Source organism: Scomber japonicus, chromosome 18 (assembly GCF_027409825.1).
Source record: "Scomber japonicus isolate fScoJap1 chromosome 18, fScoJap1.pri, whole genome shotgun sequence".
Taxonomy (NCBI): domain Eukaryota; kingdom Metazoa; phylum Chordata; class Actinopteri; order Scombriformes; family Scombridae; genus Scomber; species Scomber japonicus.
In genome coordinates this window covers 25613939-25638347 of record NC_070595.1, presented here as the reverse complement: position 1 = coordinate 25638347, position 24409 = coordinate 25613939, and the positions used below count along the sequence as shown (strand labels likewise).

Sequence of the window (24409 nt, the reverse complement as noted above, 5' to 3'; positions counted from 1 at the left end):
AGGCTTCCCAGTTAAATCAAAATAACCAGAAACCAGCTGGAACATTTGCAGTAATTCAAAAATACAGCTGTAGATACAATATAGGACTGTGTCTTATCATTGGTGCATTATGATTTATGTGCAATGAATGCTGATGATGCCAGCTTAGCATTAACTGTAAGTTCAAACATTCACCATGTTTGGATGAAAAACCTCATGAGCGCCTGGCTTCGCCCAGAGGCTACAGAGAAGGCACCGTGCCCCTGAACTGAGTACTTTTCACGTGGTCAGCAATTTCCCAAATGAAGCTTGAGCACACCCTCACTGTGCAGCTGCAACAAGATGTTAAACTCAGCAGGCATGGCGTGGACAAATGAAACCTTCATGTCATCATAGTAGTGATTAGACAGTGGATAATAATCATATGGGTGATTACTGAAAGGCCAGAACCCATACAGTTCCACATTGTTACAGATTTCTAGTGCTATGCTAGTCATGATAAAGCCAGTGCTGAGACGTCCTGCTTTCAGGCCCTCGTTTCTCCAGAAGACGAAAAGATTGCGAAGGTACCCAGGGTTGAAGAAGACAGGACGAACTGGGCTATCAGAGTCCTCAATTGTGTAAGCAGCCCGCAGTGACACAGCAGTATTGAAGCTATAGGAAAAGGCAGGAAGGACAAGCAAAGCATTTCCGTAGATTTGCAGACTCTCCACAAATGGACGGCGACGATTCATTAGAGACCCATACCTGGGGGAAAAACAACAGATGTGAAGTAACAAAAGATGAGGAATATTACAAGGATATTTACTCATCATTTTGCTCACTTCTGCATGAGAATGCTCGGGTTTGCTGTCACAAGATCAGTCTTGATGCCCACGTATTCCTCATAACCATTTTTCAAAGGCGGTAGATTGCATCTGAAAAAAACAACAAAAAATATACCTAAATGTTTGTATGGAATTTCAGCAGAGATTAGCCTAATTGTGTTGATTAACTGTCATCAGCATTTCAATTGACTACACTGGATGCCTGTCTCACCTCATAACAAACTGAGCTGAATCGATGCTCTTTCCACACCTGCTGTCAGTCAAGATACCACCGTTGCCAACAAGAGCACATGTGTCCAATCTTTTAGTCTCAAAAGGATGCTCCTGGATTCAAATGAAAATGTGACCCCAAGTGTTATTCAAGGCAAAGATAGCCCCTCCAAAGGCTCAGATGACAGTGCTATTGAAGTTTTCACACTCATGTGAATTGAGGTTTTGGCAACACTTCATCGGACCTGGGAATCGTAGTAATTTATACAGTGGTTTAATGTTTGACTGCGCATCCAAATCAATACACATCATCTTCATGTAGTGTGGGAAAAAAAACACCCACATTCAAGCACTCTGAGGACATGTGCAACTTTCATTATGAGCAATGGACTTCAAGCAATGTTTATGATCAGTTGACTGCTATGCTTCTCTTTTCGCCTGAGTGTCCAAGACATATGGCTACAGGTCTTGGCCTGTAGCCATATGTGCTCTGGTACCAAGTACACTTATGACTGCTGTGAGTAAAGGTCCACCCAACTATATCTAGTTGGTACTGGCCTACGGTGCTCTGGTACCAAGTACACTTATGACTGCTGTGAGTAAAGGTCCACCCAACTATATCTAGTTGGTACTGCTCCACCTCCCACACTAACTCCGGCTCCTCCTACACCAACGAGGTGACGTTCCATGTCACTAGAGCTGATTTACGAGGCTGGGTATCAGCATGCCTAGGCCCAACGCCTGATCAACACTCTAAAATCTAAGTCAATAAAATTACTCAACTCTGTAATTACAGCCTCTAATTACATGCATACATGCCAGACGTTCCTAATTCACCCGCACTACTCATTTACTGTAGGTTTCCCATGTCTGTCTGGCTGATCCAACTCACCACAAGGTGGTGATCACTTACTGTAAATTTTATATTGACAGTTTTATTCTTTTGCTTTTTTTATTTTATTTGCCTTACTGTTTTATTGTTTCATTGTTGATCTATTTTGTTTTAAAGCTAGTGCAATAAATATCTGAACTGAACTAAGAGGCAAACATTTATGGTGTATATTATGATTTCAAAGGAATGATAAGAACTCCTTTCCAGAGAACAAGGAAACATTTTAAATGGCTTGCCCCTCAACTATGTTGACTGTTTACTTTCCTTTAAGGATACACGACCAGATATCAAAAAAGTTGCCATTCTACCACCTATTCAAAGAGAGTTGTTTTGTACAAATATGTGTACTGTGTTGTTTGTCTAATTGTTTTAGTGCAGTTCTTTGTGTGTATGTTTTAATTGTGAACTGCCAAGGAACTGCAGTAAAGTAAAAATAAAGCTACAGGCTCATGTCATGATTAAAAGTTGTCATTTGTCATCTTGGATAGGTTGGCCGTTAATGATTAATTCCTCTCTAGTTCCACAAACAGTTACTCACTATTATTACAACTGTAAAATATATGTTCTTAAATGTGTGTTAAGCTGTATGTTGAAGTCAAATGATATGAAATATATGACATCATTTAACTACGGATCAATAGTTGCCCCATTCGAAAGTGGAAAGTGAAACAGAGCAGTGAAACAGTCACTGTGGAATAACATTTGAGGAACAATCAAGACACCAAGCAAGCAGCTGGTGTCATGGTAATATTCATGAATGATAAGCAGCATACCTTAGCAAAGGTTTTGAAAATTTCCCGGGTAACCTGAAGAGTCTTCTTCCCGTCAGCGTCATACACAAGCTCTGATCCAATCGGAGTGTTTTCCTGGGTGATGATGGCCATGTCGAAGCCATTGCACTGCTTTCTCAGCCGAGATCTGGGGAACCACAAGGACTTTGTTAAATAGTCCTTGAACACAGTCAGGACTGTTGACACTGACTGACGGGACAGTTTCATTTTCTTTATTGCGGTTATGAATTTAAAAATATGCACAATTTCACTTCCATAAAAGATCCAACTGAGCAATAGCAGTTGCGGGTCATTGGTGAAGACTGTCTGTAATCATAAATCACATGGCCATTCAAATGGTTACTTGCTGGAAATTTGCCAGTCGGGTTCCTCTATTTTAACGCACATTTTATTTATTTTTTACTTCTCCTTACATCTAGTTATTGTTCTTTCTATTAACAAAAAATGGAAACAAAGTTCACATGGATTTTTTTTGCTTTGAGAGAGATGCATATTTACCTAAATTTTAGGGAATTTTCCTCTTGCTTCTTCCAGGTTTGAGAGTAACCCTCTTTTACCTTGTCGATGACCTCCCTGTGACACACACAAACACACACACACACACACACACACACACACAGTCAGATGTATATTGCCTGGTGGGGACATGATTTCAATTTATGAAGGCATAAACAACAAGGTTACTAAAAGATCCCCTCCAGACATATATTACTTGGAACAATAATGTGGGTCTGATATGGTTTTTCCAAAAACTCTTTAAAATCCTTAAAATGGCATCTACTTCTTTTCATTCATTAAAAGTTCCAGAATATATGAATATGCAAATATATGCATATGTGTTTGATCATGAAAGTTAAACTGCTGGACACAAAAAATGTCTCATACTTCACTGTAAAAGCCATGATCAGTGTATGTGCATTGGAAGCTTCAAGTTTCCACATCACACTTGTATGAGGTGCATACTGGACCAGGATTGGTTTACAAACCAGTTGTCATGTCACACATTTTGCTCATAGGCCTAAAATCAGATTTTCTATGAGCATAGAGAAACTTTCTACTTTTAGCAGTTGAATGTGAAAACAGCCTTCTATTGTCAAACTCCACATACATTATTCTGCACATCAAACATCCAACTGAAGGAACAGAAACAGAGAGGAACTGAAGGAAGGAGAAATAATGTGTGTTTGCTCTCACCTGCAGCCTTTACAAACATCACTCAGCTTGCCGTGACCTCTCTTTGGACGAGGTGGTTTATAAAATTCCAGGTCACTGTGAAAATACAAATAATGATGAGAAAAATGCATAAAACAGATCATCAAAGCAAATCTGGGCTCACATTTCAATAAAGAAGCAACTCCTGTTCTAACAGTGTAACAGAGTTTGATGTCATGTGGGTATTTCATTATTTTCATTTTTTGCATTTTATTTTAATTGACTCAGAAAATACAAACAGAAAAATAGAAAATATAGAAATCTGACAATAAATTAACAAACAAGTGAACCCTTCCACCTCTAACCCTCCAGAACAAAAGTGCATATTTGAACCTTTTACCTGCCGCTCAAACAGTAGTAGTCATAAATGTTATCACCTTCCTTCTATTGTCTTTACTTACTGGCCTTACAACACAGATAACATGTATTGTTACTGCAGAGCAGGACTCATAGAAGAGGAACATGATTAATGTAATACTGACTACATTTCTTTTAAAGAAATTTTAAAATAGAAAATATACATCTATAAACAGGAGTTGTATTCTGTCTCATCATTTTGCGGTCTAAAAGCTACCTTTTCATTTGACTAACCTTGAATTAAAGAGCAGAAACGGCCTGACAATCAACCTTTATATCATCTACAACTTGTTGTTTTATTACTCTGCAAAGCACTTTGAGTTGACTTTCTTTATGAAATGTGCCACGTACCTTGCTTATAACTGTATGGCATCCTAGTAGCTTGACAGGCAATTAATCTACAAGAATGCCATGGCCTAAAGAACAGCCAAAGTGCTTGTAAATCAGTCTGTGGTACGCTACATGTTGCTTGTAAATGTTACTTTTTATTCTTCTTCTTCTTCCTGTTTTAAGGTCTGCATTATAAAACACAATCTATAGGACAATAGGTCTAGAATGTGGTTGTTCCTGTTCCAGCCTTCCCAATTTTATGTTCAGTGAATTTTATTGTACAAATATTGCATACTCGTACAATAAAATAAAAGTAAAACTTTCAATTTAACATAATTTAACATACTTTTAATGTACGCACATGAAACTTATGTAGAAACTTATATTAACACTTTGTAATCAGGGCACAAATTCCACCTAAGTAATGCATGACTCACTTTACTTCATGTGATCAGTTAACACTAATGAATGTTAATTTACAAGTACATCATGCATTAATATAATAATAATTGAGCATTTTTGTGCATTACTTAACCATTACTTAAATAAATGCTTTCTGGAGTATCCACTTGGCTAAGTGGTTACAGCATGTGCCATATACCTACAACGTCCTTGATCAGTTATGCAGTCTTTAATGACATTTCCCACATTTCTCTGCTAGAAACTTTACTTTTAAGAGTGAGTAGTATTGTGAAATAAAACATGACTTTAAAGCACAGTTACAGCAAAGGTGGTTAGGAAGGCAACACTTACTTGTCGAGCCAGTACCAGGTGACAGTGGTCAGCAGGCTCCCCAAACAGAGGAGGATGACAATCCAAGAGACATCTGAATTATGCTCCCCCATGCCCCTCTCTATTAACTTCACCCACTCACCCCCTTTACCTGCCTTACCTGCCTTACTTCACCTTGCTAAACACCCAGATGTTATCTAATGTCTATCACTTGTTCTCCCCTGGCTGTGCCTCACACACAATCTAATACACACACACACATACACACACTATCTCTGAACGGGGATCATCTTTCGCCTCTGTGCTTTCTGATGTTTCTTTTGGCACATACCCCCCCTCCCAGTTTTAAATGTTTCTCTTCCTCCTTGAAACAGTAAACATGCCTCCTCCTTGTTCTTGATCAGGCAAAATCCTCTATCTTCTGCAGGTTACTTGGTGTTAATTTCGTCGAGAAAGCAACTATTGAAACGAGACGATGACGAGACGACACCAATGCCCTTTAACAATGACTAAATTAACACGCATTGTTGTTGACGAAAAAAGACTAAATCTACTTCATTAAATAAAACACTTTCAAAAAATCTCTTTCTTTTTTCGTCAAAAAACGAGGTCACACAATTATCATATAGGTGTTTACAATCCAAAAGGTGCATTCGTTGGATGCACATTAGTTTTTCTACCTGTGCTCATGCAGGGTGACGTGTGTAGACCAAAGTTACCTGGCGACCAGGCTCCATCCTCTGCCCGGTGTCCCCTGACACCGAGACCATTAGGCCCACAGCAACGGGATGTAGTCTGGGGACGCAATCCACCGTTTAAATTAAAGTTGCACTGCTAATATGGTAATTACGACAGCCCCATCAAATCCGAACCGTAACCGTAGAATACCGTACGTACAGTACAAGAGTAGCAGCGCAACCAAAAAGTCTTAATTTAGTTGATTTGTTCATTTTCTTTCATTTTTGTGCTTCTAATGAAGGCTACGTAGGAAAAAATGCTGCTTCTGTGTCTGACTTCCTGTCTGGTCTGCTCTGGTCTGCTCTGTTGAGTTTGACTTTCTCTCTGATGCCAGGAAGAAAAAAAAAAAGAAAGAAAGAAAGAAAAAAAAAAAAAATATATATATATAATTTTATTTTATTTATTTAAAATTCATATATATACATGGTTTTTATTTTGTTTTTTAAAATTGTTTTTGATATCAGCACTTGTTTAATATTCTGTACTATTTTGAGCCATTGCTAGGAAGTTTCATTTAAATGTGTACTATAGCCTACTGTATAATCTGAATGACAAATGAAATCTATCTTATCTTATCGAATAACTGAGTTTATTTAGTGGGCTGAAACTGTGTACCATAGTGATGAAAGCACTATGTAACATATCTATTTGTGGACAATGGGAGGATCTAGGACTTGACAAGATCCAGGATTTACATTAGCATAATGTAATGTTACTGTATTATATGACTACTGCAAACTTTAGTGGTAGTAGTAGTAATTTATTTTGGTCTTTATTAACCATTTCCCCAAAATAATACATATAGTTTTCATGTGCCTGTTTTTAAATGTGAACACACTGATCTGATTTGGTTTACAGTGCTGGAGATCACAATGCATGTGTTGACTTAATATGATTAAACAACAGGTGCATAGCTTTCATTTTTCTTTTTACACATCATCAAGTTGAAACATGCAAGTTGAAACCATTTCCCAAAAAGAATGCACATAAAAATAAAATAATAAATAAGCAAAACGCTAGATAGAGTAATTTAAAAAAATATTTTTAAGTAAAACTCAGTAAAACTTATTAGCAGTTTATTGGCTTCTAGATGAATTATAGATCCTTCATTGAATTCATCATTCACCATCATCTTATATTCATTCTCTATATTAAGTAACAATCTGTTGAATTCATATTTTTATTGCAAGTTCTTCATTTAATTTATTATGCCATTTATAAGGGGTGTGACGATACACTCCGCTCACGAGACGAGACGATACACGATATTGGATTCACGAGAACAAGGCGTGTCAAGATTTTAACACTATTTTTGAGAAAATTTCAATATATGACTGTAAAAATTGTTTTTATTTGACTGAAAGTCACAAAGTGCAAAACAAAGCGGGTGCATTTTGAAATGATTTAACTAATCACCTGGTAATAAATGCTGCCCCCCCCCCCCCAATAGATCAATAGATAGAAAGAAATACGAATACCAAAAATTAATTATGAAGAATAGAAACAATTCTAGCATATAAACATCAATTAAATGAAGAAGTAATAAGATTATAATTATAACAAATTATCCTAAATATCGTGCCACAAGATCCTGTCACACCGACCATTTATTAGTAAATGTATTAGTATTAATAAACTAACTTTAAATTTACTCAATTGTTGCATGTCTGTTCTTTGAAGTGATACAGAAGATTAATTGAATCATTGAATCAGGGACTCAGAGATTTGACTGATTTATCCAAATTAATTGAGTTATTAATTAATAACTCTTTTTACAACTCTCCAGCAGGATGGCACAAATTGGATGTCAATATAAAGCATCTTTTGTCTGACTCCCTCGCAGGCCTTGTATTGTGTAAGATCCTATGCATTTAAGAGATGGTGTCAAACATACTGAGAACAGGTGGGTGCCGCGTAAACACACATGTATGATTTACCGCCATCAATTAAAAAAAGAAAAGATGTGATGTAAGCAAAAAAGAGGAGACATTATTAAGTTATAACATGATATTTAAAAATACCGAATACAAACCAGCCGGGAGTGGAGTGGAGTGACTTAGTAATCAACCAAAGAGCTGAAATCAGGAATACATCTTAACTTACAGACTGCACGAAACAGAATACACCACAGGTTTGGTAGTAGGCTAGGTATACAGAGAGTCCTGGCCAACCATGAATCATTGTAACAACAGCAGTTTTGTATTAAAACCACAAGGTGGCATCAGAGTCAATTAAAAGCTGATACTATGTCAGTGTTGTTTACAGCTTCTGTCTGCTGCCAATGGGCCAAACATCAGTTAATGCAAGTTTAACACTTAGAAAATAGTCATTTGCATATACACAGACCCGCTTACTGCACACAACATCTTAACCATCCTGTCCTAAATCTCCTTTGAAAGTAAAATTGTGGTGACTTTTGGATGTATTGGCAACAAGATTGACTGCTAAAAAGATGAACATGCTAGTTGTAGACACTGACAGGCTGGTATTTATTTTCACGTCATTCACAAAAAATACCACAACAATTTAAAAGTATGAGTAAAAGGTAACATTACCAATTGCATAAGAAACCCCCAAAGCCTGCATGACACCAGTCTGAGACAAGAACTCCTGAATGTGTTTACTGATAATATTGTTTCTGATTCTGCCTGATGCCCCTCTGTTAAGTCCTTGGCTGCAACCCTAAGGACCACAGCCCACAGAGTGCAAGCAAGATGGTTTTCAGTCAAGGTCTGTGTGACAAAACCCTTTAACCCCCTTTAACTCTTTATCTTACACATCATCTAGCTGAGTAACGTGGAGTGCTAACAACTGAGGAGTAACTGTCTTTCCCTCCCAGCACGAGTCACATATAATTAGTGCAGGATTAAATGTACACTTGTCTCCAATCTTCATGTAAAAGAAGTATTCGAATTATTTAAATTACATTCAGTTTGACCTTCCCATGGACAATCAAATGTCTGTCATAAATACATTTTATTAACATAAGGCACTGTGATGGAGATCCTGCCACCAAGGCTTCACAAATGCATCCCAGTTAAATCAAAATAACTCCCTCCAGACACCAGCTGGAACATTTGCAGTAATAAATACAGTTGTAGATACAATATAGGACTGTGTCTTATCATTAGTGCATTATGATTTCTGTGCGAATGTCTTGGTTGCTGAAGGCCAGCTTAGCATTAACTGTAAGTTCAAAGATCCACCTTGCTTGGGTGAAAAACTTCATGAGTGCCTGGCTTCGCCCAGAGGCACCGTGCCCCTGAACTATCATCTGTTCCCAAGTCTGGGAACTACTTTTCACGTGGTCAGCAATTTCCCAGATGAAGCTTGAGCACACCTTCACTGTGCAGCTTCAACAAAATGTTAAACTCAGCAGGCATGGCGTGCATTGCCGAAACTTTTGTGTTATCGTAGTAGTGATTAGACAGGGGATAATAATTATATGGGTGATTACCAAAGGGCCAGAATCCATACAGTTCCACATTATCACAGATTTCCAGTGCTAAGCTTGTCATGATAAAACCAGTGCTGAGACGTCTTGGTTTTAAGCCCTCGCTTCTCCAGAATATGGACAGATTGCGAAGGTACCCAGGGTTGAAGAAGATGGGTTGAGCAGGGCTATTAGAGTCCTCAACTGCGTGAACGGCCCGCAGGGACACAGGAGTACAGAAGCTGAAGGAAAAGGCAGGAAGGAGAAGCAAAGCATTTCCGTAGATTTGCAGACTCTTCACAAATGGACGACGGCGATTATTCTTTAGAGACCCATACCTGGGGAAAAAACAACAGATAAGAAATAGCAAAAGATGAGGAATATTACAAGGAGATAGTCAAATGAGACTCATCATTTTGCTCACTTCTTTAGGAAAATGGTTGGGTTTGCTGTCACAAGATCAGTCTTGATACCCACGTGTTCCTCATAGCCATTTTTCAAAGGCGGTAGATTGCACCTGAAAAAAAACAACATAATATCCAGATACGTTTGTATGGAATTTCAGCAGAGATGAGTTTAATTGTGTTGATTAACTGTCATCAGCATTTCAATTGACTACACTGGATGCCTGTCTCACCTCATAATAAATTGAGCTGAATCGATGCTCTTTCCACACCTGCTGTCAGTCAAGATACCACCGTTCCCAACAAGAGCGCATGTTTTCAATCTTTTAGTCTTGAAAGGATGCTCCTGGATTCAACAGACAATGAATTACTATTACGGTCATTAAACAAAATGAAGACATAGTATACACTATTTAGGACATACTGTTCATTGAAGACAAAAAATACATCTTGTTTATTATAAGTTTATTTAGCAAAGATTCAGGAGCAGGACAACACCAGAGCTGTTTCACCTAACCCTCTCCTCTCTTTCTACTTTTGTACCCTTCGTAGGGTCCTGAGGTGGTCTGTGCTGCCCAGTGCTATGATGGACTTTGTCTAAGCTTCCCCACAATGCAATCAGCAAGCAGTCATATGTTCTTAATAAATTATTTAAATGCATCTTGTTGATGATGACGTCCTTGCTTGTAAAATTATTTTCATTAGTACTAGGGTTAGTGAGGTAAATCAGCTGTTCCCGACAAAAATCAGGCAGAAGAAGGCTGCATTTCTCAGCCATATTTGGCAAAGCCTTTGAAACAGGACAGGTCTGGTCAGGGTGTTATGACATATTTATCTAAAAAGGCAAACTTCAGAGTCTATGAATTGATATCTAGAACTGGAACACATTACTGAAAATATGACCCCTGAAAAGACATTTTCTTTTCAGATGTTAGGCCACATGGCAGGTTATTCAAGGCATAGGTAGCCCCTCCAAATGTATATGGCTATTGTGGTTACACACATATCATGCAAATGTGAATGGAGGCTTGGTTTTGGTTGGGGTAAACAAAAAGAACTGTTAGCTCAATTTAGCTCCAGCACCTCGCTAAATATAAACCATGCTGTGTTGTGTTTAAAATGCCAACATGTGATTTGGCACATGATCAGCCATGAAACAATCACTGTAGAACAATATTTGAGGAACAAGAAAGACACGGAGCAAGCAGCTGGTGTCATGGTAATATCCATGAATGATGAGCAGCATACCTTTGCAAAGGTGCTGAAAATCCCCTTGGTAACCTGAAGCTTCTTCCCATCACCGTCATACACAATCTTTGATCCAATCGGAGTGTTTTCCTGGGTGATGATGGCCTTGTCGAAGCCATTGCACTGCCCTCTGAGTCGAGATCTGGGGAACCACAAGGACTTTGTTAAATAGTCCTTGAATACAGTCAGGACTGTTGACACTGACTGACGGGACAGTTTCGTTTTCTTTATTGAAGAGGAAGCTTCATAATTCCCTAAATAAGAAATGTGTGAATTGGCAGTTAGGTAATTATTTTGCAGTTACTTAATTTTTGGGTCGTTGGTGAAGACTGTCTGTAACCATAAATCACATGGCCATTTGAATGGTTACTTGGAGGACATCTGCCAGTCAGGTTCCTCTATTTTAGCACATTTTACTTTTTCACGAGCAAGGAACACATCACCAACGAGATGCGTTTTAACAGATTTATTGACAGAATTTGAATGAATTGTGTATTCTTGATGCGGAACGATTCTTGATACAGTGATTCTTGCGGTGTGGGGAGGTCGGACGAAGGATCCGCCGCTGCGCCCGGGCAGTGACGAACCCCCAGGAACCTATAAGAGAGGAGAGAAGAACAGAAGAGAGGGCGGGGGGAGGGAAACTCGAAAGCGAGAGTGAACGAGGGGGAAGCCGTTAGGTCTGTTTATATAGGAGCCGGAAGGGGTGTAATTGGTGTGTGTTCCCGCTCCTGAAACTGCGCTTATCAAGCTTCGATTCACGAGCAAGGAACACATCACCAACGAGATACGTTTTAACAGATTTATTGACAGAATTTGAAGGAATTGTGTATTCTTGATGCGGAACGATTCTTGATACGGTGATTCTTGATACGGTGATTCTTGATGCGGTGTGGGGAGGTCGGACGAAGGATCCGCCGCTGCGCGTCTGAGCAGATATAGCGGCGATACGTTAATGAGCGTTAATAGTGAAAGTCCAAGATACAAGCAAGACGGCACGGGTCGAAGTGTGATGGTGACACAGTGAATTCTGAGCATCCAAGGAAACTGAAGATGCTATATGGAATATGGAATATGAACATCGTCATTTGAGGGTCAGGGCGATGTGAGGAGTTTGTTATCCTCAGCGAATGGTGTGTAAGCAAGTGAACAGCAGTTCGGCAGTAAGAGAAAGCCGTTTGGCTGGTTCTTGGCTGACGAGACCAGCGAGAAGTGACTTACTTGGGGATGGTTTATGGCTGGGCTGGAATTACCTGTGATTAGTTTGGAGAAAAACTAGTACCGCTGCGGTAGGATTTGATAGTAGGTGTTTTAAGTTCATGGCAGAATGAGCATAGGTGATGTAGCAGATGACGGTGGTGAGATAGAACAAGGGGGAAATGATTGTGATGATTGATGATGATTGTGTCGGTCATGAAAGTGTTGGAAATTATTCCAAGCTGTCCAGTAGGAGGAGAGTGTAGAAGATAAGCTGTTAATATTGTAGTTTGGAATTCGAAGATCAGGAGTATTAAAGATGGATTTACAGATTGAAGTCAGCAGAATATGGAGGAACTGGAGTCGGCAGCGGTTTGGCGTGCAGAGCCAGTTTCTGAACTTCTGGAACATAAAATGAGAGAGTCAGCGATGGTATTATGGTGGCCTGGGACGTGGGCGGCGCGGAGGATATATTGGTTAGTAATGGAGTGCCACGTGAGCGACGCATGAATGGCATGATTGAAAAGGAGTTGGAGCGACCTTGATATCATCCTGGCCGAATTGAAGTGGTGTAGATGTAGTGAAAAACAGCAGGGGTCATTGGCATCCTGGTGCTGATGTTCTGGCCTAAGCCAAGTGCTGTGATTGGAATGAAGGGACGGCAAGGGTTGTATGCATCCCGGTGCCCGATGTTCCCGTTGGAACGAAGTCCTGTGGCTGGACAAATAAACAGCATCGGTCGCAGGCATCTCGATGCCTGAAGTACACGACTAAGTGAAGTGCTGCTGTTGGATTTAGAAAACAGCATGGTCGCAGACATCCCGGTGCCTGATGTCCCAGTCTAAGCGAAGCGCTGGGGTCGTAGTGAGGAAACGCCATGGTTGCTGGTATCACTGTGCCCGATGTTCCCGTCTAAGCGGAACACTGGTTGGAGTTAGAAAACCACATGGGTCGCAGGCATCCCGGTGCCTGATGTCCCTGTCTAAACGAAATGCTGTGGCTGGAGTAAAGAAAACCGCATAGATTTCAGGCATCCCGGTGCCTGATGTAGACGACTAAGCGAAGTGCTGCTGTTGGATTTAGAAAACAGCATGGTCGCAGGCATCCCGGTGCCTGATGTCCCTGTCTAAACGAAGCGCTGTGGTCGTATTGAGGAAATGGCGTGGTTGCTGGTATCACTGTGACTGATGTTCCGTCTAAACAGAACACTGTGGCTGGAGTAAAGAAAACCGCATGGGTCGCAGGCATCCCGGTGCCTGATGTCCCTGTCTAAACGAAATGCTGTGGCTGGAGTAAGAAAATCGCATGGGTCGCAGGCATCCCGGTGCCTGATGTCCCTGTCTAGGAGCGGCGCTGCGGTTGGAGTGAGGAGGCGGCAGGGGGTTTATGACTCAGACAATATAGAAGCAATTTCAGGTTAGTTGTATTTGTGATAAATTGTGTTAGTAGCTTGCGATCCAGCTTTTAACGTGGATGATACGGAGTGATTTCGGTTAGTATTGTGATAACTGTGTTAGTAACGTGCAATACTTTGTGTTTAATGGCAGATGATGCCTAAAATGACAATTGACTCGATATATTGGCAACGTGCAACCTGGTGTTTGTAATGTTCAAGCACGTGTAACGGTGTGCAATGGCAAAGTGACGTTAGAGTAGCTGCGCGAGAAGCTTCCAGCTGGTATATGGAAAAGACAATGTGGAAGTAACTTTAAATTAATTATGAATCTTTACGTAGTGGAGATGGATAACGTATGATGCAGGACTGATGCCGTTGGTATAATGCAATAGACTGTATAGAAGAAATGGACGTAACAATGTGACGTCACCCACTGGTTTGTGGACTGCTGCTCGGGAGCCAATGGTTTCTAATCTGGGCAGCGCCATTGTGAAAATTTCAAGTGCATGCTGGGAAAAATAAAAACACGGATTCTACTTATATGGGCATGAGGCGGAGCAGGGAGGTTGCAATCAACCTGTCGATCACGACGTAACCATGCCCTAATGCATACCCTGCTTTATCAATATAAAATCAGGGATGTCAAATTTTTACAAATGATCATACTGCATTGAAAAAGCTTTAAACTAGCGATTGAGACCATAACACATTTTGAAAATGTTTACTGAGGTTAGAAATCAAGTGAGAAGTTGGTAAATTCTTCATTGACTTGTATAGAGACAGAAGTCCTTTTGACACCAAAACGATAATACTGACAAGTCTGAGTAGAATGAGTAGCGCAATACTACCTGGCCCCTGCCGGGGGGCGCTGTGGCCGTGGGGCTACGGGGCTCTGTGACGTAACGCGTGCCGAACCGGGCGATGATTGGCTTAGACGAAAACCCGGAAGGCGGGAGCGCCGGTTGCTGTTGTTGATGCTGAGTAAACAATGAAGCTTTAGTTTAATGTGGTTGAGGTTGATAGGGAATGCATCCTATGCAGGAATCCTATGCGGCAGTTCGGTCGCTGATGTCGGGGTCCGTTTGTGGACGTAAAGGCGGCCGGACGGAGAGTGCGAGTCCGGTGTGGTGGAGAGTTATCTGGACCGTTGAAGCGGCTGAGGAGGGGAGAGTTGAAGCTGCTGCTCCAGCGGCTTTGTGCGTTGCTTCCCTGGTTTTTTGCCCTCGCTAGTGGAGGAGAGGAAGCCGGAGATCTACCGGGAGTGTCACATCAGGGGAGTGTGGGTTGAAGAGCCTGCGAGGCCGGCATGTGCCCCGCGGGACGCTCGGCTGCGGTCTGCTGCTGTGTGACGAGAGGAGAACCGGTTTCCCACGAATCTTCAGTCAAGTCGGATGGGTTGATCTGCAGTTCGTGATCCGTGGTGAGTTCACTCTTGGAGTAGTCATCGTAGCATTTGTTCAAGTTTTGTTGATGCAATGCGGGAAGTACGATCTGTTTCTGGGATGACCATGAAAGCTTGACTGAGACTGCCTGCATGTGAAACTCGAAAGCGAGAGTGAAGTGAACGAGGGGGAAGCCGTTAGGTCTGTTTATATAGGAGCCGGAAGGGGTGTAATTGGTGTGTGTTCCCGCTCCTGAAACTGCGCTTATCAAGCTTCGATTAAATTGTCCTTGCATCTAGCTATTGTTCTTTCTTTTACCTGAATTTTAGGGAATTTTCCTCTTGCTTCTTCCAGGTTTGAGAGTAACGCTCTTTTACCTTGTTGATGACCTCCCTGTGACACACACAAACACAAACACACGTGTGCGCACACACACACACACACACACACACACACACATACACAGTCAGATGTATGTTCCCTGGTGGGGACATGATTTCAATTTATGAAGGCATAAACAAAAAGGTTACTAAAAGATCCCCTCCAGACATATATTACTTGGAACAATAATGTAGGTCTGATATGGTTTTTCCAAAAACTCTTTAAAATCCTTAAAATGGCATCTACTTCTTTTCATTCATTAAAAGTTCCAGAATATATGAATATGCAAATATATGCATATGTATTTAACTACAAAAGTTAAACTGATGGACACAAAAAATGTCCCATACTTCACTGTTAATGCCATGATCAGTGTATGTGCAGTGGAAGCTTCAACTTTCCACTTCACATTTGTGTGAGGTGCATAGTGGACCAGGATTGGTTTACAAACCAGTCACAAATTGTGCTTGTAGTCTTAAATCAGAGTTTCTCTGAGCACAGAGAAACTTTACCCTTTCAGCAGTTGAATGTGAAAACAGCCTTCTAGTGTCAAACTCCACATACATTATTCTGCACAGTGAAGCTCAAACATCCAACTGAAGGAACTTTAAGGAGAAATCATGTGTGTTTGCTCTCACCTGCAGCCTTTACAAACATCACTTAGGTTGCCAAGACCTCTCTTTGGACGAGGCGGTTTATAAAATTCCACGTCACTGTGAAAACACAAATGATGAGTCACATAAAAGTGTAACAGAGTTTGATGTCATGTGGTATTTCATTATTTTCTTTTTCATTTTATTTTAATAAAACAGAAAAATACAAAATACAGAATTCTGACAATAAATTAAGTGAACCCTACCATCTCTAATTCTAAATGTGCAAACCTGAACCAACCCTTTCACCTGCTACTCAATAGCAGTCATAAACATTATCACTATCCTTCTATTGTCCATTCCTACTGTACTTACAACACACATAACATGCAATGTTAATACTGCAGAGCATTACTCATAGAAGAGGAACACAATTAACATAATACTGACTGCTTTTCTTTTAAAGGAAAAATATATCTAAAATTGGGGGTTATATTCTGTTCCATTATTTTGCAGTCTAAACAATTGGATCAAAGAGCAGAAACAGCCTGACAGCCAGCCTTTATATCTACATTTTATTTATGACTTGTCTTATCACTTTGTAAAGCTCTTTGTTGTTGGAGCCTGTCCAATTTCATGTTCAGATCAGATCAGATTCAGCTTTATTTATCTCCGAGGGGCAATTCAGTTTTTACAAGCCAAACCTCACATAAACAAACAGTAATCAACAACATTCGTTCCTACACAACAATATCAGAGGTGCCCGTGACCAATGGGGAAATAAAATACAATACCACGCAATACTATAGTAATACAGCTGAATAAAGTGCTTGAGAATATTGCACAATTGAGTAAGTGCAAGTGCAAAGTGCAGCCTTAAGGGTTAGTGCAAAGGACTGTGCCAGGAACCAAGGAAAATAAAAAAGAAATCTATTCTGCATTCAACAGCTTAATGGCAGAGGGAATGAATGGAGTAGTGGTTTGTCTTTCTGTGTGGGGGCAAGTAACGGCGCCCTGATATCATTAGTGTAAATTCTTTGGATAGAGCATGCTCGCTGTTAATGATACTAACTGCTTTCTGGAGGACCCGATGCTCCCAGAGAGAGTTTAGATCAGTCAACTTAACTCCAATAATTTTTGAACAGACTTTGACCACACTGCCCAGACAATTTTTGTCTTTCACAGACAAACCGCCAAACCAGCAAACAAAAGAAAAAGTTAACAGGTTCTCAATGTATGACAGGTACACAATACACAAGATGGGTTTCGACACATTGAAATAGTTCAACTCCCGCAATAAGTGGGTTCTCTGCTGACCCTTTTTAACAATTGCCTCAGTTTTTATATAAAATATGAGACGGGAGTCAAATATAGTGCCCAGATATTTCTAAGTATTCACTATATTTTATTGTATGAATATTGCATACTTGTACAATAAAATATAAGAAAAACTTTCTTTAACATACTTTTAATGTACGCACATGAAACTTATGTAGAAACTCGTATTTACACTTTATTATAAGGGCACAAATGCCACCAAAGTAATACATGACTCACTTTACTTCATGTGATCAGTTAACACTTACTTTATATGAAATAAATGTTGACCAACAAGTACATCATACATTGATATAATAATTGATAGGCCTGCAACGGATCATCATTGGTCCGTGATCCGTTCGGACCATCTATTTCGGTTCGGCACACGCATGATACGCGGATTGATTTATGAAAAAAAAAAAAAAAAAAAAATGTGCGCATGTTCAGTCCACACACAGCTGTAACCATTCCTGCTAGTTCCAGGGACAGAGCTACTTAACACGCTCTGGGTAAAAGCCTGCAACAGTTCCCTTTTCAATAAGCAAACTATGGCTCGTTGTGATTTATTGTCCTCTGTGTACAACATGTAGAACAGTGGGCATGGAAAATAAAAGTAGGCTAGACTTCGGTGACTACTGTAACGATAACTGCTGCCTCTAGTGCTACGTCTGTTTCCTTATACTCGCGCTGCCACACAAACCAGTCGCCTAGGTTAGCCTACCACACAGACGTAACACTCAAAAAAAGACAAAACATGTTTATTTGTCTTGTCTATTTTTTTTTGGCTGATCCGAAAAATGATCCGATCCGTGACTCTGATCCGAGGAACGATCCGAACCGTGAGTTTTTTGATTCGTTGCACCCCTAATAATTGATAATAAAAAAAGGTTTACTTAAAACTTACTTAAATATAATAACTTTATTTTTATAGTACCTTTCAGACAATAAATTAAGCTCAAAGAGCAAAATATTTACTTTGTGGAGCATCTACGTAGCCAAGTGTTTACAGCATATACCATAAACCCATAACATCCCTGGCCGAAGTCCGGCAAGGGACCTTTGTTGTATGTCAAGCCCATTTCTCTCTCCCCTTGTTTCCTGTCAGACTCTCTGCCACCAACTATCCAATAAAGGCAAAAATGAAAATGCTACTACTACTTGTTCTACCAACAAGTAAGAAAAAACAAAAACAAATTAACTTGTCATTCATTCAGTCTTTAGTTACATTTTCCACATTTCTCTGCTAGAAACTTTACTTTGAAGAGTGAGTAGTACTGTGAAATAATTTGTGACACTAAAGCAAAGTTACAGCACAAGTAGTTAGGAAAGTAACACTTACTCAAACCAGTACCAGGTGACAGTGGTCAACAATGTCCCCAAACAGAGGATGATGAAGATCCAAGAGACACTTGAACTATGAGCCCCCATGCCGATCCTTTCCTGTTAACTTCACCCACTACCCCCTACCTGTCTTGCTTCACACCCACCTGTTAAACTGCTTTCTATCACTTGTTCTCTCCTGGCTGTGACTCTCACACACACACACACACACACACACAGTATCTCTGAAGGGTGATAATATTTTACCTCTGTGCTTTCTTCTGCTTTATTTGACACACACCCTTCCCCAACCCTCCTCCTCTCAGTTTAATAGTGTTTCTCTTCCTCCTTGAGTGAGTCATGTCTTCTCAGTTATCAGCCGAAATTGTTCTTGATCAGTCAAAACTTCTGTACTTTGTCCTCCCTCTCTTCTTGTTTGTGTCCAGCTGAGTTGGATAATCAGTGTTTTTTGCTCCACATCAGGGGCTGAGCTAGGGGTGGCTTCTGGGGCATATATATATACATATATAAATGTATGTGCGAAGTGAGGCGTTCATGACGATGGAATAAATTAATTTTGTGAAAATCGGCATTGTCTTCCTATCTTTTATTTACTGTAGAAATTCAGAATGTATTACTGGATGATCGGCTGATACCAACCGCTTGTCTCATATGCCATAAGGTGAATACAGGGATTACCAGCACTCATATTTTTCCACTTAAAGCACTGGGGAGGCCCTGTTCAGTTCCAGCATGACAGTACCCCAGTGCACAAAGCAAGGTCCATAAAGACGTTGTCGGGCAAGTTTGTTGTAGAAGAACTTGACTGGCCCACTGAAAACAGGTTTCACTATGCCATCTAACACATTTGAGAAAAAGAGAGATTGCAAGCCAGTCTTTCTTGTCCAACATCAGTGTTTGACCTCACAAATGCTATTCTTAAAGAAGGGTCAAAAATTTCCACAGACACTCTAAAGACATCAAAACCCTTCATTTAGATTGGGATGTCATCGAAGTTCCTATGGGTGTATGGCAGGCATCAACTAACCCTAACCCATAACTTCAGTTTTTTCTGTATTTAATAACAGGAAGTTGCAGGTCATCTAGGCCTTTATGTCCTTAATGCATGTTTGTAGTTTAGTTAATTGGTTGATTTCATTTGGCTTTATTGATAGATATAATGGGGTATCATCTGCATAACAATGACAATTTATTGAGTGTTTCCGAATAATGTTTCCTAAAGGAAGCATATATAAGGAGAATAGTATTGGTCCAAGCACTGAACCTTGAGGAACACCGTGTCTAACTTTTGTTTGCATGGAGGATTTATCATTAACATGAAATCTATCAAACTGAAATCTATCAGATAAATATGATTTAAACCATTTTAATGCTGTTCCTTTAATGCCAATTAAATGTTCAAGTCTCTGCAACAGGATTTGATGATCAATAGTGTCAAAGGCAGCACTACGATCTAACAGAAAAAGGACAGAGAGAAGTCCATTGTCTGTTAAAAGGTCATTTGTAACTTTTACTAGTGCAGTCTCTGTGCTATGATGAGCTCTAAATCCAGGCTGAAAATCCTCAAATAAACTGTTACTATGTAGAAAGTTACACAGCTGATTGGCAACTGCTTTCTCAAGGATCTTGGAGAGAAAGTGAAGGTTCGATATCGGCCTATAGTTGGCTAGAACCTCTAAATCAAGAGTAGGCTTTTTAAGAAGTGGTTTAATTACAGCTACCTTAAAGGACTGTGGTACATAAACTGTCACCGCTAACTGAGGGAAATACTTCCTTGAGAAAGTTGCCTTGCCTTGCCTAGATGGCTTTTGGATTTTTTGGCAACAAGATTGGCTGCTAAAAACACATATGACGTACCTGTTGTAGACACTGATAAGTTGTCAGGTGTCAAAATCTTACACTAGCACAAAAATGTACTTCAAACCAACAAGTACTTTAAATTGCCCCTCCATCATGTTAGACAAATGACAAACCGATAACTTCTCTAATAATTATTTATTTTCTTTCACAAAAATGCCCAAATAAATAAATAAAAACACAATTATAAAGTCACATTATTTCAAAGTTAACTCACCAGGAGTTCTAAAGTTTGGTCACTTATAACTTGTATAAATATAAATCTGTGTGGGAAAAAAACACTGCAAGACTTTAAAAGTATGAAAGTGAAAGGTAATATTCCCAGTTGCGTAAGACACCTCCCAAAGCCTGCATGAAACCTTTGTGAGACGAGACCTCCTGAAAGTGTTTACTGATAATATTATGTCTGTTTCTGTCTGCACTCCCAGCATGACTACATTTAAAAAGGGTGTAATCAAAATGTAAACCCTTAATTTTTTTCAGAGTGGTTAAATGTGTGATGTGCTTTTTAACAAAAATGTAAAAGATTTAAATAAATCAAAATTCTTGACATTCAATGTGCTGGTGCTTTCATAAGATGATAAAGTATTTCATCCAGACAATCTTCATGTGAAGGAGGCATCTGAATTCTTTATATAAGTTTATCTTCAAGTTTATCTAAAAAGGTTTGTCTAAAAATTCCTATGGTCAATCGAATTTCTGTCATTAGTCAATTTTTCTTAACACAGTGATGGAGATCCTGCCACCAAGGCTTCACAAATGCTTCCCAGCAGCTGTAGATACAATATAGGACTGTGTCTTATCATTGGTGCATTATGATTTCTGTGCGAATGTCTTGGTTGCTGAAAGCCAGCTTAGCATTAACTGTAAGCTAACATCCACCTTGCTTGGATGAAAAACCTGATGAGTGACTGGCTTCGCCCAAGTCTGGGAACTACTTTTCACATGGTCAGCAATTTTCCAAATGAAGTTTGAGCACACCCTCACTGTGCAGCTGCAACAAGATGTTAAACTCAGCAGGCATGGCGTGGACAAATGAAACCTTCTTGTCATCGTAATAGTGATTAAACAGGGGATAATAATTATATGGGTGACTACTGAAGAGCCAGAACCCATACAGTTCCACATTGTCACAGATTTCCAGTGCTATGCTAGTCATGATAAAGCCAGTGCTGAGACGTCCTGCTTTCAGGCCCTCATTTCTCCAGAAGACAGAAAGATTGCGAAGGTACCCAGGGTTGAAGAAGACGGGTTGAGCAGGGCTATCAGAGTCCTCAATTGTGTAAGCGGCCCGCAGTGACACAGCAGTATTGAAGCTATAGGAAAAGGCAGGAAGGACAAGCAAAGCGTTTCCGTAGGTTTGTAGACTTTCCACAAATGGACGGCGACGATTCATTAGAGACCTATACCTGGGGAAAAAACAACAGATGTGAAATAACAAAGATAATATTCTGTATTATTTTGAGCCATTGCTAGGAAGTTTCATTTGAATGTGTACTATAGCCTACTGTATAATCTGAATGACAAATTAAATCTATTTTATCTTATCTTATAACTGAGTTTATTTAGTGGGCTGAAACTGTGTACCATAGTGATGAAAGCACTATGTAACATATCTATTTGTGGACAAGGGGAGGATCTAGGACTTGACAAGATCCAGGATTTACATTAGCATAATTTAATGTTACTGTATTATATGACTACTGCAAACTTTAGTGGTAGTAATAGTAATTTATTTTGGTCTTTTAAATGTTAACACACTGATCTGATGGTTTACAGTGCTGGAGATCACAATGCATGTGTTGACTTAATATGATTAAACAACAGGTGCATAGCTTTCATTTTTCTTTTTACACATCGTCAAGTTGAAACACGCAAGTTGAAACCATTTCCCAAAAACAATGCACATAAAAATCAAAACAAAGCAGGTGCATTTTGAAATGATTTAACTAATCACCTCGTAATAAATGCCACTTGAGTTCTAGTATTGCCCCCCCCCCCCCCCCCCCCCCAATACCAAAAATTAATTATGAAGAATAGAAACAATTCTAGCATATAAACATCAATTAAATGAAGAAGTAATAAGAATATAATTATAACAAATTATCCTAAATATCGTGCCACAAGATCTTGTCACACCGACCATTTATTAGTAAATTTATTAGTATTAATAAACTAACTTTAAATTTACTCAATTGTTGCATGTCTGTTCTTTGAAATGATACAGAAGATTAATTGAATCATTGAATCAGGGACTCAGAGATTTGACTGATTTATCCAAATTAATTGAGTTATTAATTAATAACTCCTTTTACAACTCTCCAGCAGGATGGCACAAATTGGATGTCAATATAAAGCATCTTTTGTCTGACTCCCTCGTGGCCTTGTATTGTGTAAGATCCTATGCGTGACAGCAGCTGCTACACGGCCTTGTTTAAGAGATGGTGTCAAACATACTGAGAACAGGTGGGTGCCGCGTAAACACACATGTATGATTTACCACCATCAATTAAAAAAAAGAAAAGATATGATGTAAGCAAAAAAGAGGAGACATTATTAAGTTATAACATGATATTTAAAAATACCGAATAAAAACCAGACGGGATTTTGTGAGTTTTCTACATTCATTTAACATACTCTGCAAGAGGCCAAAGCAGCAATAAACCCCCTCAGCAGATATTAGCATAAAATAGCTACAAGTCACAAAATCTGTGGAGAACAAACCCAGAATATGGGTTTAATGAACTGGCTAACTTGGATTTTTTTTCTTTTTAATCAAATAAGGTGTAATATATGTGGAGTGACTTAGTAATCAGGCAAAGAGCTGAAGTCAGGAATACATCTTAACTTACAGACTGCATGAAACAGAATACACCACAGGTTTGGTAGTGGGCTAGGTATACTGAGAGTCCTGGCCAACCATGAATCATTGTAACAGCAGCAGTTTGTCTTAAAACCACAAGGTGGCATCAGAGTCAATTAAAAGCTGATACTATGTCAGTGTTGTGTTTACAGCTTCTGTCTTAAATCTCCTTTGAAAGTAAAATTCAGGTTACTTTTGGATGTATTGGCAACAGGATTGACTGCTAAAGAGATGAATAACATGCTAGTTGTAGACACTGACAGGCTGATAGGTGTCAAAATCTTATACTGGCACACAAATCTACTTCAAACCAACAAGTATATTAAATCCTGCCTCCATCTGGTCAGAAAAATGACAAACAGATAAGTTTTATAATAAATATTTATGTTCACTTCATGTCATTCACAAAACATACCACAACAATTTAAAAGTATGAGTAAAAGGTAACATTACCAGTTGCATAAGAAACCCCCAAAGCCTGCATGAAACCGGTCTGAGACAAAAACTCCTGAATGTGTTCGCTGATAATATTGTTTCTGATTCTGCCTGATGCCCCTCTGTTAAGTCCTTGGCTGCAACCCTAAGGGCCACAGCCCACAGAGTGCAAGCAAGATGGTTTTCAGTCAAGGTCTGTGTGACAAAACCCTTTAACCCCCTTTAACTCTTTATCTTACACATCATCTAGCTGTGTCAGTAACGTGGAGTGCTAACAACTGAGGAGTAACTGTCTTTCCCTCCCAGCATGAGTCACATATAATTATTGCAGGATTAAAATGTAAACTAGCCCCCAATCTTCATGTAAAAGAAGTATTCAAATTATTTAAATTACATTCGGTTTGACCTTCCCATGGACAATCAAATGTCTGTCATAAATACATTTTATTAACATAAGGCACTGTGATGGAGATCCTGCCACCAAGGCTTCA

At 39.5% G+C, this 24409-nt stretch overlaps 2 protein-coding genes and 1 pseudogene across 2 annotated transcripts in view; all 3 read right to left on the bottom strand.

Annotated features, from left to right (window-relative positions):
- Positions 1-24409, bottom strand: part of rpl3 (ribosomal protein L3) — a 291434-nt gene that overhangs the window by 109464 nt on the left and 157561 nt on the right. The gene's annotated exons all lie outside the window — the stretch shown is intronic.
- LOC128379321 (alpha-2,8-sialyltransferase 8F-like) lies at positions 267-5443 on the bottom strand. The gene is made up of 7 exons (XM_053338937.1): positions 5352-5443; positions 3894-3968; positions 3198-3272; positions 2682-2826; positions 1018-1130; positions 804-896; positions 267-726 (listed from the first exon to the last, which is right to left on the bottom strand). The coding sequence occupies exons 1-7, from the start codon at positions 5441-5443 to the stop codon at positions 267-269; spliced, it is 1053 nt and encodes a 350-aa protein (XP_053194912.1).
- On the bottom strand, positions 9362-18850 carry LOC128379320 (alpha-2,8-sialyltransferase 8F-like; annotated as a pseudogene).